General features: G+C 38.3%; 2 protein-coding genes across 2 annotated transcripts in view; both read right to left on the minus strand.

Moving 5' to 3' along the window:
• echdc3 (enoyl CoA hydratase domain containing 3) overlaps window positions 1–1,274 on the minus strand; it is a gene marked incomplete at both ends in the record, with an annotated part of 4,979 nt that extends 3,705 nt beyond the window's left edge. The window contains 2 exons of the mRNA XM_079236322.1: window positions 1–86; window positions 1,138–1,274. The exon at window positions 1–86 is cut by the window's left edge and continues 30 nt beyond it. Coding sequence (XP_079092448.1) covers window positions 1–86; window positions 1,138–1,274 — 223 coding nt within the window. The remainder of the gene's footprint in view (window positions 87–1,137) is intronic.
• A 1,050-nt stretch (window positions 1,275–2,324) lies between these two features.
• kcnj8 (potassium inwardly rectifying channel subfamily J member 8) lies at window positions 2,325–10,411 on the minus strand (the record flags this gene model as incomplete). Its single annotated transcript, XM_079236410.1, has 6 exons — window positions 2,325–2,568; window positions 3,615–3,831; window positions 6,121–6,260; window positions 8,069–8,229; window positions 8,823–8,971; window positions 10,023–10,411. The coding sequence occupies 6 exons, from the start codon at window positions 10,409–10,411 to the stop codon at window positions 2,329–2,331; spliced, it is 1,296 nt and encodes a 431-aa protein (XP_079092536.1). The 3' UTR covers window positions 2,325–2,328.
• Window positions 10,412–14,812: the final 4,401 nt, after the last annotated feature.

Here is a 14,812-nt window from a genome sequence, read left to right on the forward strand (position 1 = left end):
TGTCAGCCAGGATGTTTTCTCGGAGAGACTCCAGCATCGATAAAGACAAAGCGTTCCTCTTCTTGGGATTGTTTAATATTATTCTCCTGAAGAAAAATAAAAAAGTTATATTTTACAGTGTTGATTTGGTGAATTTGGTTTGTTACATGTTCTCTATTAAACTGGTTTAGTAGTAATAGTAGTGGGTCGATTCCATTGGTTTCATTATAAGTAATACACGAATGCAGGAGACACGTTTTAATGAGAAATATTAAATAATGTGCGACAGTTTAGTCACATATTTAACTCGTATAACCGGTTTCACCAGCGATTATGTTCCACTTCCCTTTAACCAAACTCTGTTCACACATATCATCATTTAATAAACTCACTTCCTTTAGTCAGACAAAACTTTAAATTTACCACAAAAAATATGTAAAGCAAACGTTGCAATAACACTACATTTCAAGTAAGACTTGGTCCAGGATTTATATATTATTATATTCCTTTTTATATATTATATTCTTTTTTATATATTATATTCATCCAGAAAACGTGGAGGAATAATATTATTTAAATAATTAAAATAAATGTGATCAAGCAGAAAACAAATTAATATATTTGAATATCACAGCTGGCCACGATGGAGCTAATTTATATTATTTGATGTAGTTATTGGTATTTTGAACGATTTATTTTTATAATAATATATTTATTTTTTTAAGTATATAGCTGTCAAAAGATTACAAAAGGCCACAAAAAGTGCAATACTAAGTCTATATATGACAGAATAGAGAATAAGTGTAAAGAAACAAACTATTTGGTTGAATGCAGTACTTCAGGTATATTGCATGTATACTAATATATTTATATACATTAAAGTACTTTGCAGTATGCGGATTAATTAATTAGTGGCACCCTGAGAAAGAAAAAGTAAATGCACCTGTACACTGACGCAAATATCAACTTTTTATATCCAAAAATACATTTTTAACAGGAATAATATGTATGCCGAATTTCTCTCAGGGCCATAACATGAGCAATAAACCACTGAATGCACCACTTTCACACGCTTTTCTTGTTAGAATCCGTATTCTGCGCTTAAATGTCGTAAATCTCGCGGCGGCCATGGCCGCTCCGAGGAGCCGGGACTCGCACCGTATTCCGTGGCTTTGCTGCCGCACCGTCAGCGGCTCCGGTTCGGTCTGAGAGTAGAACCGAGTCCCCGCGAGCGGCCACGAAGTCCCGCTGAGCCGAAACACAGCGGCGGCGCTGCAGAGCAAAGAGCGAGCCATGTTGGTTTGTTTGTTGTCCTCTCGTCGCTTCACCTTCCCCACTCGCACTTCCGGGTTGCGGCGACGACGTCACAGGCACGTAAAGGGTAACGTAAAGCGAAACCAAGTGTCGCGAAGAGAAAATTCACGCATTTACATGTTTTTTGGAGAAAAATAACATTTAAATTGGTCACAAAATAATATAATAATTATTTTTTATTTAATCATCTATTCAAATTTCAATTAATATATTCAAAGCTTGATGCATCCGTTCATTATTTAATTCAATTATTAAATATAATATAATTCAATTATTATATTACTCTTATATTTATTTTATGAAATATTGTATTGTCAACAGCATAAAATAAAACAATTTCCCGACATTTTTAGAACTAAAAAGTGACATAAATTAAGTAATGAATGCGTTGTGAACAAACCCCTCTGCATAAACCCTCAGAATATATGTAGGAATGAAAGTAAAGGGTGAAAACATGAACTCACAGATATCACCATGAAACTTCACCACTTCATCACTGATGTTAAGAGGATTTATTGTATTACAAGCTGTATGAAATGTTGTGCTTAAACATGCAAATGAGGCGTTACGTAATGGTAACTTTTGGTGATTTTAGGAGAAATCTAGACGCAAACAGACAAAGTAGTAAAATAAACTCTTAAATGTGTGTTTTAGATGTTTTCTTTCCACTATAGTCAGAAAGACGACATGTTACTGAAGCAAAATAGATTAAAAAAAATCTCCAAATTGATCAAAGCGCGTCTCATTTAACTAAGTTCAGACAGTGAAACCCTTCAGATGAAGTGAGTGGATTTATTAAACGATACGAAGTGGAAACACACGTACAGAGCAGCGATTGATCGCCACTAATAGTAATTAAACTGTGACTTTAAAGGCCCAAATGTTTGTATTTATTGCTTCCATGATAATAAAGTAACAATTTGAACAATGAGAGCCAGATGACTCCGCCCACCGGGCGTCTAAACCAGGCAGAAAAACAACGAGTCCCGTCAGAGCCGGAGAAACCGCAACTCCCACAATCCTCCTGGCCTCATGTCAGGTGACGGCGTTCAGGTTCTGGCTGGCGTCGGTCGGGGTGAAGAACTGGACTTTGTGCGCGGCGAGCCCCGAGTTGTTCCTGCGCAGGCCGGCGCTCTTGCGCATGGAGTTGTTGCGCCGCATGGAGTTGCGCTTCCGCAGCGAGTTCTGGTGCGACAGCTCGCTCTTCTGCAGCGTCTGGATCAGGATGGACGGCTTCTCGTCCAGCTCCCGGGCGCTGCAGCGCGGAGTCGTCACCTGAGGAGGTTAGATACATACATACATACATATATATATATAAATACATATATGAATATATAAATAAATATATAAATAACTATATATATAAATATATAAATAAATATATACATAAATATATGAATACATAAATATATAAATATATAAATAACTATATATATAAATAAATATATATATAAATAAATAAATATGACATGTGATGTCTGTATGTATGTGTATATATATATATATATAATGATATAATATACAGTATATATATATTAATATATAATTATATATTATATATACGTATATGTATCTATATATAATTATATTATATATGTGTATATATATATATATATATATATATATATATATATATATATATATATACACATATATATATATATACATATATGTGTATGTATGTAGCAGCGGCGGCCAGTAGCAGCAGCGCTAGCAAGCTAGCGCTGGGACACTGACCAGAGGTAGGAGCGGCTTGTGACTTTTATGGTATGTATATATATATGTATATATATATATATATATATATATATATATATATATATATACATATATATAATACAGTATTGTAGATTTTGTATTAATTGTTTAGATGTTTTACTATATGTCTCTTGTGTGCACTTTACCCTGTTTGTTGTTGTAATCCTGAAATGTCCCCACTAATAATGTAAATATAAAGATAAATAAAGGAATAACAAACTAATGTTTGTTTTTATTTAATTTTACTGTTATAATATAACTTATCTCTTGTTATTGCTTTGACTCTTTCTGTTTTACCACGTAAAGAACCTTTAAAAGCAACAATTAAATAAATGTATTATCGTTTTAATTATTTGTAACAGTAATGTTTTAATATAACCCTCAAAATAATAATAATAATTTTCAGTTTAAAGAGTTAAATATATAAAATAAAAGCTTTAATTGGTTAATTGAAAATGTAAAAATGTAAAAGTACGATTCTACATCTTTAAATTGATTTCTACGTCTTCCTAAAGTATAAACAACGATGAGGAAATAAGTGCCAATAATAATAATAACTCCACCTTGACGGTGTTGCCGAACTTGGAGTAGTCCACGGAGTACACGCCCTCCTCCTCCGTTACTATGGGAACGAAGCGGTGGCCCCACTGGATCTCCTCGGAGACGTAGGAGGTCCGGGCCTGCGTGGTGATGCCCGTCGTCTCGACAACGCCCTCCAGGATCACGATGACCTCAAGGTCGCTGCACTGCAGCTCCATGGCGGAGAGGTCGTACAGCGGGCTGAGGGGAATATTAATAATAATAATATTTATTATATTTATATTAATAATGGTAGAGAGGTCGTACAGCGGGCTGAGGGGAATATCAATAATAATAATATTTATTATATTTATATTAATAATGGTAGAGAGGTTGTACAGCGGGCTGAGGGGAATATTAATAATAATAATATTTATTATATTTATATTAATAATGGTAGAGAGGTCGTACAGCGGGCTGAGGGGAATATTAATAATAATAATATTTATTATATTTATATTAATAATGGTAGAGAGGTTGTACAGCGGGCTGAGGGGAATATTAATAATAATAATATTTATTATATTTATATTAATAATGGTAGAGAGGTCGACAGCGGGCTGAGGGTATGATGGTAATATAATAATAATATATATATTTATAAATAAAAATCATCTCTTGTGACAAGTCTGACCAGGTTTATTATTATAGTATAGTAATTATAGCAATAATAATAATAATTTACCACTTTAATCTCAGTATGTCAAATTTTTTTCTGGAAAGGATAAAAGGAAGGAAGGAAGGAAGGGAAAAAAGGAAGGAAGGAAGGGAAAAAGGGAGGAAGAAAGGAAGGAAAGAAGGAAGGAAGAAAGGAAAGAAGGAAGAAAGGAAGGAAGAAAGGAAAGAAGGAAGGAAGAAAGGAAGGAAGGAAGAAAGGAATGAAGAAAGGAAAGAAGGAAGGATGGAAGAAAGGAAGGAAGAAAGTAAAGAAGGAAGGAAGGAAGGATGGAAGAAAGGAAGGAAGGAAGAAAGGAATGAAGAAAGGAAAGACGGAAGGATGAAAGAAAGGAAGGAAGAAAGGAAAGAAGGTAGGAAGGATGGAAGGATGGAAGAAAGGAAGGAAGAAAGGAAAGAAGGAAGAAAGAAAGGAAGGAAAGAAGGATGGAAGGAAGGAAGGAAGAAAGGAAAGAAGGAAGGAAGAAAGTAAGGAAGAAAGGAAGGAATGAAAGAAGGAAGAATGGATGGAAGGAAGGAAGGAAGGAAGGAAGTAGGAAAGAAGGAAGCACCTGTTCTTGTCGATGACGTCGCAGATGATGAGTGGAGGAAGGAAGGAAGGAAGGAGGGAAGGAAGCACCTGTTCTTGTCGATGACGTGGCAGATGATGAGCGGCGCCAGGAGGAAGGAAGGAAGGAAGGAAGGAAGGAAGTAGGAAGGAGGGAAGGAAGCACCTGTTCTTGTCGATGACGTGGCAGATGATGAGCGGCGCCAGGAGGAAGGAAGGAAGGAAGGAAGGAAGGAAGGAAGAAGGAAGGAGGGAAGGAAGCACCTGATCTTGTCAATGACGTGGCAGATGATGAGTGTCGCCAGGAGGAAGGAAGGAAGGAAGGAAGAAGGAAGGAGAAAAGGAAGCACCTGTTCTTGTCGATGACGTGGCAGATGATGAGCGGCGCCAGGAGGAAGGAAGGAAGGAAGTAGGAAGGAGGGAAGGAAGCACCTGTTCTTGTCGATGACGTGGCAGATGATGAGCGGCGCCAGGAGGAAGGAAGGAAGTAGGAAGGAGGGAAGGAAGCACCTGTTCTTGTCGATGACGTGGCAGATGATGAGCGGCGCCAGGAGGAAGGAAGGAAGTAGGAAGGAGGGAAGGAAGCACCTGTTCTTGTCGATGACGTGGCAGATGATGAGCGGCGCCAGGAGGAAGGAAGGAAGTAGGAAGGAGGGAAGGAAGCACCTGTTCTTGTCGATGACGTGGCAGATGATGAGCGGCGCCAGAAGGAAGGAAGGAATGAAGGAAGGAAGGAAGTAGGAAGGAGGGAAGGAAGCACCTGTTCTTGTCGATGACGTGGCAGATGATGAGCGGCGCCAGGAGGAAGGAAGGAAGGAAGTAGGAAGGAGGGAAGGAAGCACCTGTTCTTGTCGATGACGTGGCAGATGATGAGCGGCGCCAGAAGGAAGGAAGGAAGTAGGAAGGAGGGAAGGAAGCACCTGTTCTTGTCGATGACGTGGCAGATGATGAGCGGCGCCAGGAGGAAGGAAGTAGGAAGGAGGAAAGGAAGCACCTGTTCTTGTCGATGACGTGGCAGATGATGAGCGGCGCCAGAAGGAAGGAAGGAAGGAAGGAAGTAGGAAGGAGGGAAGGAAGCACCTGTTCTTGTCGATGACGTGGCAGATGATGAGCGGCGCCAGAAGGAAGGAAGGAAGGAAGGAAGGAAGGAAGTAGGAAGGAGGGAAGGAAGCACCTGTTCTTGTCGATGACGTGGCAGATGATGAGCGGCGCCAGGAGGAAGGAAGGAAGGAAGGAAGGAAGGAAGTAGGAAGGAGGGAAGGAAGCACCTGTTCTTGTCGATGACGTGGCAGATGATGAGCGGCGCCAGGAGGAACAGGCTGTTGCTCGCCACCACCGTCTCCGTGGCGACGTCGATCTGGTGGATGGGGATGACCTCGCCCTCGGGCGTCGTGGTCTTCCTCACCACCTGAGGAAGGTCGGTCCATTAAATCTGATTCATGCTTTTATAAACTATTTAAAAAACTGATAATATCAACAAAAAAACATTGCAGGAATTAAACCCTTTAATCTCAGAGAACATCCATGTCTTTTCTCGTAAACCCATGATTTAAATCCCGTCTTATTTTATCCCAGTTTTTCCTGGTTGATGTACCCCTTTAATCTCAGAGAATATAACAGTTTCTTTTCTGTTTAATTTACAATTTTAATCTCATAAATTTACGACTTTAATCTCAGAGAATAAAGTTTTTCTCGCAAATTTATGACTTTGATCCCTTTTATATCAGGAAAATAAAGAAATAATCATGTTATAAATCCCCCCCAAAAAACATGTTAGGTATCAAATTAAACATAAAAATCTGAGCTATAATAATATATAATCCCCATGTTCAACCTCTAACCACAACTCAAACATTAAATAGGATTAGGGGTTAGGTGTGGGTTTAAAGGGTTAATCTCATAAAATTACCCATTAAATCTAATTGAAGTTTTTTTCTGTAAATGTACGATTTAAATCCTGTATTATTTTACCACTTTAATAAAATAAATATTCAATTTTGTTATGTTTAATTTAAAACTTTAATCTCGTAAATTTACCACTTTAATTATTATCCACGTTTTTTCTGGTTAGTTTACGACTTTAATCTCGTACATTTTTAGTTTTTCTCTGAATATCACCCTCTTCCTCGGCTTCATATGAAAACAATGTGTACCTGCAGCGACCCCAACAGGTGGTGAGCAGATAAATACAGTAAGTGAGTAAAACCAGAGTAAATACAGAGTAAATACAGAGTAAATACAGAGTAAATACAGAATAAATACAGAGTAAAACCAGAATAAATACAGAATAAATACAGAGTAAATACAGAGTAAATACAGAATAAATACAGAGTAAAACCAGAATAAATACAGAATAAATACAGAGTAAATACAGAGTAAAACCAGAGTAAATACAGAGTAAATACAGAGTAAATACAGAATAAATACAGAGTAAAACCAGAATAAATACAGAATAAATACAGAGTAAATACAGAGTAAATACAGAGTAAAACCAGAATAAATACAGAATAAATACAGAGTAAATACAGAGTAAAACCAGAGTAAATACAGAGTAAATACAGAGTAAATACAGAGTAAAACCAGAATAAATACAGAGTAAATACAGAGTAAATACAGAGTAAATACAGAGTAAAACCAGAATAAATACAGAGTAAATACAGAATAAATACAGAGTAAAACCAGAATAAATACAGAATAAATACAGAGTAAAACCAGATTAAATACAGAATAAATACAGAGTAAAACCAGAATAAATACAGAGTAAATACAGAGTAAAACCAGAATAAATACAGAGTAAAACCAGATTAAATACAGAATAAAACCAGAATAAATACAGAATAAATACAGAATAAACACAGAGTGAATACAGAATAAATACAGAGTAAAACCAGAGTAAATACAGAATAAATACAGAGTAAAACCAGAATAAACACAGAGTGAACACAGAATAAACACAGAGTGAACACAGAATAAATACAGAATAAATACAGAGTGAATACAGAATAAATACAGAATAAATACAGAGTGAATACAGAATAAATACAGAATAAACACAGAGTGAACACAGAATAAATACAGAATAAATACAGAGTGAATACAGAATAAATACAGAATAAATACAGAGTGAATACAGAATAAATACAGAATAAATACAGAGTGAATACAGAGTAAATACAGAGTAAATACAGAGTAACACCGGAGTGACGCACCGCTCACCTGCAGCCTGACGGTGGCGCCGATGATCATGCTCTTCCTCAGATCCCCGATGCGGATCATGAAGCACAGGCAGTTGTTCCTCACGGCGATCACGGCGTGCCGGCTGAAGATCAGCGTCTCCGCTCGCCGGTTGGACTGAGCCGTCTTCATGAATATACACCCTGAGGACACGGTAATACACACATGTATACATATTACTGTGTACTAGTACTGCGATTGTACTGCAGGCCGGGCAGTATTCTTCTCTATGTAGTTTTTGACGAGAGCAATGGGGATGATTTCTGCCAGATGTTCACGATAATCTGTGTCTGGGTTATTGGACTAAATAAAAATGCAGCAAGGCATTGTGGGTGTTGGAGTTTTATTCAGTTGTTGCTCAAACTGGCTGTGTTTCAGATATTAGACAGTTATTATATACATATATATATATATAATGAAAGATATTTTTTAATATCTTTCATGTCAGTTGAATCCTTTTTTGTTCAAATTAAAACTGATGTACTTGTAGGGGAGTAGAAGTACTCAATTAAAGTACTTCTACTCCCCTACACCTCAGAAGGAAATGCTTTATTTGACGCCTTTAGTTACTTTGCAGATTCAGATTATCAACAAATACATGCTCATGAGTTATTATGAAGAAGTATTTGGTATAATGAGTACTTTAAGTGTACTTTGAGGCCCATTCTTTAGTACTTTCAGTAGCCTCCTGAGTGCAGGCTGCAGGTGTTCCTGCGGCCACTAGTTGGCGCCCTACCGAGCATGACGGCGTTGATGATGAGGCCGATGATGTTCTGCATGATGAGGACGGTGATGGCGGTCGGACAGTGTTCCGTTATCATGCGTCCCCCGAAGCCGATGGTCACCTGGACCTCGATGGAGAAGAGGAAGGCCGAGGTGAACGACCTGGGGGGGGGGGGGGGGGGGTGGAGAGAGAGAGGGGGGGAAAGGGAGAGAGAGATATTTAAGAGGGTTTTTTTAAACCCTAAAAGATACATTTCAAAAATCAGAATAGTTTCTGCAGAATAAATTCTAAGTGACTTTTTTTATTTCTTCAAAAACTAAAAATCATAATAATAATATAACAACAATATAAACCAGTCTGACCTGGTTTATATTATAACAATAATAGTAATAATAACAATAAATTACCACTTTAATCTCAGAGAATATCAAAGTTTTTTCTGGAAAGGAAAGAAAAAGAAGGAAAGGAAGGGGGAAAGGAAGGAAGGAAGGAACAAAAGGAAGGAAGGAAGAAAGGATGGAAGGAAGGAAAGAAGAAAGGAAGGAAGAACGGACGGACGGAAGGAAATAAGAAAGGAAGGAAGAACGGATGGAAGGAAGGAAGGAAGGAAGGAAGGAAGGAAAGAAGACTCGGTGAGTAAGAGGGAGGTACCAAACCACTTTAATCTCAGAGAATATCCAAGTTTTTTCTGTTAAGGAAAGAAAAGGAAGGAAAAGAAGGGAAAAAAGGAAGGAAGGAAGGAAAGGAAGAAAAAAAGGAAGGAAGGACAGAAAAAAAGGAAGGGAGGAAGGAAAAAAGGAAGGATGGATGGAAGGAAGAAGGAAGGAAGAAGGAAGGAATCACATGAAGGAAGGGAGGAAGAAAGGAAAGAAAGAAGTAATGAAGAAACGAAGAAAAGAAGGAAGGAAGTTAGGAAGGAAGGAAGGAAAGAAGGAATGAAACGAAGGAAGAAAAGAAGGAAGGAAGGAGAGAGTAAAAATGGAGGTAGATGAGAAAGAGAAGAAGAAGGAGAAGAAGAAGAAGAAGAAGAAGAAGAAGAAGAAGAAGAAGAAGAAGAAGAAGAAGAAGAAGAAGAAGAAGAAGAAGGAGGAGGAGGAAAGGAGGAATAGGAGGTCTGGCGGAAAGAGGGTAAGGAAGAGAAAGAAAGAGTCCCCGACACCTTTCCAGCCTCAAACACGCGCAACAGCCCCTAAACCCCGCGCGCGCTCGTACTTGACGTTGGTGACGCAATAGGTCTTGTTGCTCCAGCCCCGGTCCGGGTCCAGGTCCCGGGGGTCCAGGTCCGGGTTCCGGGAGTCCAGGTCCCCGTGCGCGAAGGCCACGAGCCACCAGCTCATGGCGAACAGCAGCCAGCTGCTCACGAAGGTGGTGGTGAAGATGACCAGCGTGAAGCGCCACTTCAGGTCCACGAGCGTCGTGAACACGTCCTGCAGGAAGCGGCCCTGCTCGCGGATGTTCTTGTGCGCGAGGTTGCACGCGCCGTTCTTGGCGATGAAGCGCGCTTTGTTCACGCGGTCCCTGAACACCGGCTTGCGGGGCATGCGGGAGGCGAGGCCCGGGAGACCGAACTCCTCCGGGATGATGCTCTTCCTGGCCAACATGGTTCTACCTCAAACAAAAATAGAAGAAGAAGAAGAAGAAGAAGGGAAAACGCGTAAAAGCGGCGTGTTTTAGTCCGAGTTCAGTGCGTCTTTACGCGCGGATGGAGCACGGAGCATGTCCAAAGGCGCACGAGCTCGCTCCCCTTCTGTGGACATGTGGAGGTCTGCTCTCCTCCTGTTGACGTAGTCCCGAACTTCCAGAGTCCAGACCCGCTGCTGCCTCCACACGGGCCGTTCAGGGACCGTCGGAAAACACGACATTTCAGAGCCAAACGCACAGAATCGAGTCAATCAATGCACAAAACTTTGTCTGAAATAAAGTGTCCTGAGCTCCAACATTCATGAAGCCCCTTAGATGATAGAATTACGTTATTTTAAGACTTTAGAGGACTATTTTCATCCACATATTCACGTTAATCTTCACTCATACACGTGAAGAGGGTTTTTAATGTGTACAAATAAAAGCATTCTGTTCCCTAAATGTGCTCACGGTGAACTTTTGATCAGTGTTATCTTCTATTATTATAGTTTAATGTCTAATTGTGATCATATAGCTTTCATTCATGTTGTAAGTTTGACTTTTCGGTGTCTGTGTATTGTTTTTAAGTCCCAAAGCAGAGCGACTGAACCCACTGCATCCTTTTATTGACTGTGAAATATGAATTATTAACTGAAAGTTTATATTTCTCCTTTATTCATTTGCAGGTTCAATCTGGAGATGCTGGCTAGACCGACTTTTAACACGATTATAAATCAGTGTTTCTATTTTAAAGGACATCCAGAGAGATTTTACAATTAAAAACTGAACAAATAATGCAGATTAATGTATAAATTACACAAGATATAGAAAGAGTCTGTTAGTGTTAGACCACTCAACTAATTATGGTTCCAACAAAACTAAATAACTTTCTATATAATTACATATAGACTGACTTGTCAGTTGTTAATAAACATAACAATAAAGGTCAAATAAGGCCAAACATTTTACTTTTGTTTACGCTGCTGTGTATGTTTTGTAATAATTAAATAAAGATTGTTAAATGAAGAGCAGTGTCAAAGTCTGCTGCTATTGTGAATAAATATAAATACATTTTATATTATATACAGTTATTTTATTTTATAATTCCCAGATTTAATTCCTAAACATGGTGAAATTATTATTTATAAATGTGAAACTCGGCCACTAGGCGGCGCCATTTAGCAGCACATTGTATTATGGTCTGTGATGACAGACGTGCTGCTGCAGGTTTATTGAGACATAAAAAAGAGGCTCATTTCACTCAAAACCATTTTATTGTCATTTCAAGAGTAAAAAAGAAATCAGGCATACATAATAATAATGTGTGATATATGTTTAAAAAGTCTTGGATATACAGAATGTACATTTACAAACATTAAGAGTGTGTGATGCATTTAACTCACATTTGTGCACTCACACACACACACACATACACACTCACACACACATACACACTCACACACACACTCACACACACATACACACTCACACACACACACGAAAAGTACTTGTACACTCAGTGATTGAGGAGGAGTTGAGTAACCGAAGGAGGAAAAAAGAAAAACAAGCGGCTTCGTCTTGAGATGAAACATCTGAGTGAAGAATCTATTTGGCGTTTCGTCTGTACAGTACAAATCATTTTAAAATCTCTTTTTATAATAAGTATAATAAACTAGAATAATAAACTAGAGTACAATAAACTAGAATAATAAACTAGAATAATACAAAAGGGACAAAAGGGCCGCGAGAGCTCGAACCGACAGGATGAAGATTCAAATGTTATAACTTTATTCGTTTCATTTGCAGGTTTCTTTCAGTTAAACGTTTGGACAATAAATGAATATCTTCATATACATAAACAGTTTGGAACATCAGCATTATATTTCGCACTTTTGGACAAAATTAAACAGGATATTCTCTGATAATCTGTTGAGCTTTAGATGATAGCCAGGCTAGCTGTTTCCACCCGGATCCAGTGTTTGTGCTAAGCTAAGCTAACCGTATGAGAGTGATGTCATCAACATGCTGTTAAGGCTTGAGACTGAAAAAAGGTTAATTAGAAGAAGTGAAAGGTTTCCAGGAGTTTCCTGTTGCATCGAATGTTTATTTAACTTTTTACATTCAAAGCTTCCATTGAGGTTTTCAAACGAAGTTTTGAACGACTGCCGTTGTCATCGCCCTACATTAGAGGGGATTATTGTAATAGTAGTAATTAACTCTTGTTAGATTGCTGCTACACCTTTTAAAACATCTCTTTGTGTGGTACGGCAAGCGGGAAGCCAACAGCTTTCGGACTGCAGTGAAAACTTTCCATATTTGTTAAACACTTTTTTTGAAGGGTGAACGCCTTTTAAAGCCTTTTAAAAAAAAGCTAAACGCCTTTTAACGCTGTTTAAAGTCTTTTTAAAGGCTAAAGGCTTCTTTTTTTTTTTAGCTTTTTCTTAAGTGTAAACAACAGACAGACAGACAGACAGACAGACAGGCAGACAGACAGATAGACAGACACACAGACAGGCAGTAGGACAGACAGTAGGACAGACAGACAGACAGACAGTAGGACAGACAGACAGACAGTAGGACAGACAGACAGACAGACAGACAGACAGACAGACACACAGACAGGCAGACAGGCAGTAGGACAGACAGACAGACAGTAGGACAGACAGACAGACAGTAGGACAGATAGACAGACAGACAGATAGACAGACAGACAGACAGACAGACAGTCAGACGGCCTCCAGTGTTTGAACTAGTGGAGGCGAAGACACAACAACGGTGAACGCACAAATTAAATATCTACCTGTTGCAAAAAACGTAACTAAGATCATTTCTACTCTCGTGTTTTTAGATTGTTTCGTTTACTAAACACGTTTATCTTCTTCAAAAATTCAAAATCACAAAAAGTGAAACCAGACGGTTGGTTCTCGCCGTCGTATAAAAGCACAACAATAGGTTTTATAACTCTAAGACAGTTTAGGTTGTTCTTTTTCCTAAATGTAATAAAGTACAAAACATTATAATAGTAATAATAAACTACGACGACGTGTTAAAGCCCTTTTAGTTAAAAATAAATAAATAAAATAAACTAGAAGAGGGGGAATAAAGAGAAAATTAAGATCATAAAACTCAGAAACTCACACATGTACAAATAGAAAAACTCTGTTAAACACTGTGAGCCGCCAAGTGGAAAACACATCAATGACATCAATATTTATTTATGTTCATTAAGAAAAACACATATGTATTGTTGTGGACCATGGCCCTAACCATAACAACAAAACGTGTTGATGGCTAAACTTGTGACTCAAATCTCAATAAATTTAATTTATTTCTTGCAAATTCATGATTTTATGACCTCAGAGAACATGCAAGGTTTCGTTTTTCTCGTAAATTTACGACTTTGATCTCAGAAACTTTGAGTTATTCTCTGAATATGACTCCCCTCCCCCGGCTTCATAATGCATTATATTTCTAAAATGAATCTGGTATATTTCCGCGCTCTTTAAACTGGGAGAAGTCTCACAGCTCGGCCCCCTGGTGGTCATCTACAGTAGGACGCGCACATTTTAAGTTCCGACTTCTCAATTTTGGCGTCATAAGTTTGCAAAAAAATCTGTTAAAGCAGACGTCAAAAATAGCTGTAAATCCTCCGACGGATTTTCTTTGTCGTTCCAAAAGTTTCCGCTCGGAGACGTCGTCCGGATCTCCAGCGGTTTGATGCTACGAAGGTTTTTAGAAAAAGGTTCTATCAGTTTACTTCAAAAAGGTCGCCCATGCTACACCAGAGTCTAAAATATGAGATAAAAGTATCAAAACAGCATCAATGTCACAGAAGCAACATTCAGTTATTTAGAAAGTGATCATAAATAAAGTTTCTCCCATTCTTATCATTACATATTAATACTAACAAGTGCTAAAGATCAACAAAAACAAACCGCTAACGTGGGTTGTGCATTTCCAACGAGATAATTAAAGACTTTTTAAGTGTTCAGAGTGATCCTTAAAGGACCTAAAAGTTCGGCTCAATCTAGAAACGGTTTAATTAAAAACTCAGATACAGAAAGCGTCTCGACTCTCGGTTTGAATACTGCCTTCCAAAAAACACCTGAAATAAAAAACTACGTCGTATTTTGAATACGCAAATGTCCTTGAACTGGAATTCGAAGTCGGGAGATATTCTGTATTTTTCTTCTTGCAACGTTAGCTAAAAATTAGCCCGACTAGCGTGACACATTAGCTATTTAGGGCCACGGAAATCTACATTTTCTCCATTGCCTTCCCTGATATGTGTATTTTGTTTGTCTCCAATATGAAAACTGGATAAACTGGTTGATGAACTTGGTGACTGGTTTATCATTTACATTGTATGTTGGTGGTTCTAC

This window comes from Taurulus bubalis, assembly GCF_910589615.1.
Source record: "Taurulus bubalis genome assembly, chromosome: 20".
In the NCBI taxonomy this organism is placed as follows: Eukaryota; Metazoa; Chordata; class Actinopteri; order Perciformes; family Cottidae; genus Taurulus; species Taurulus bubalis.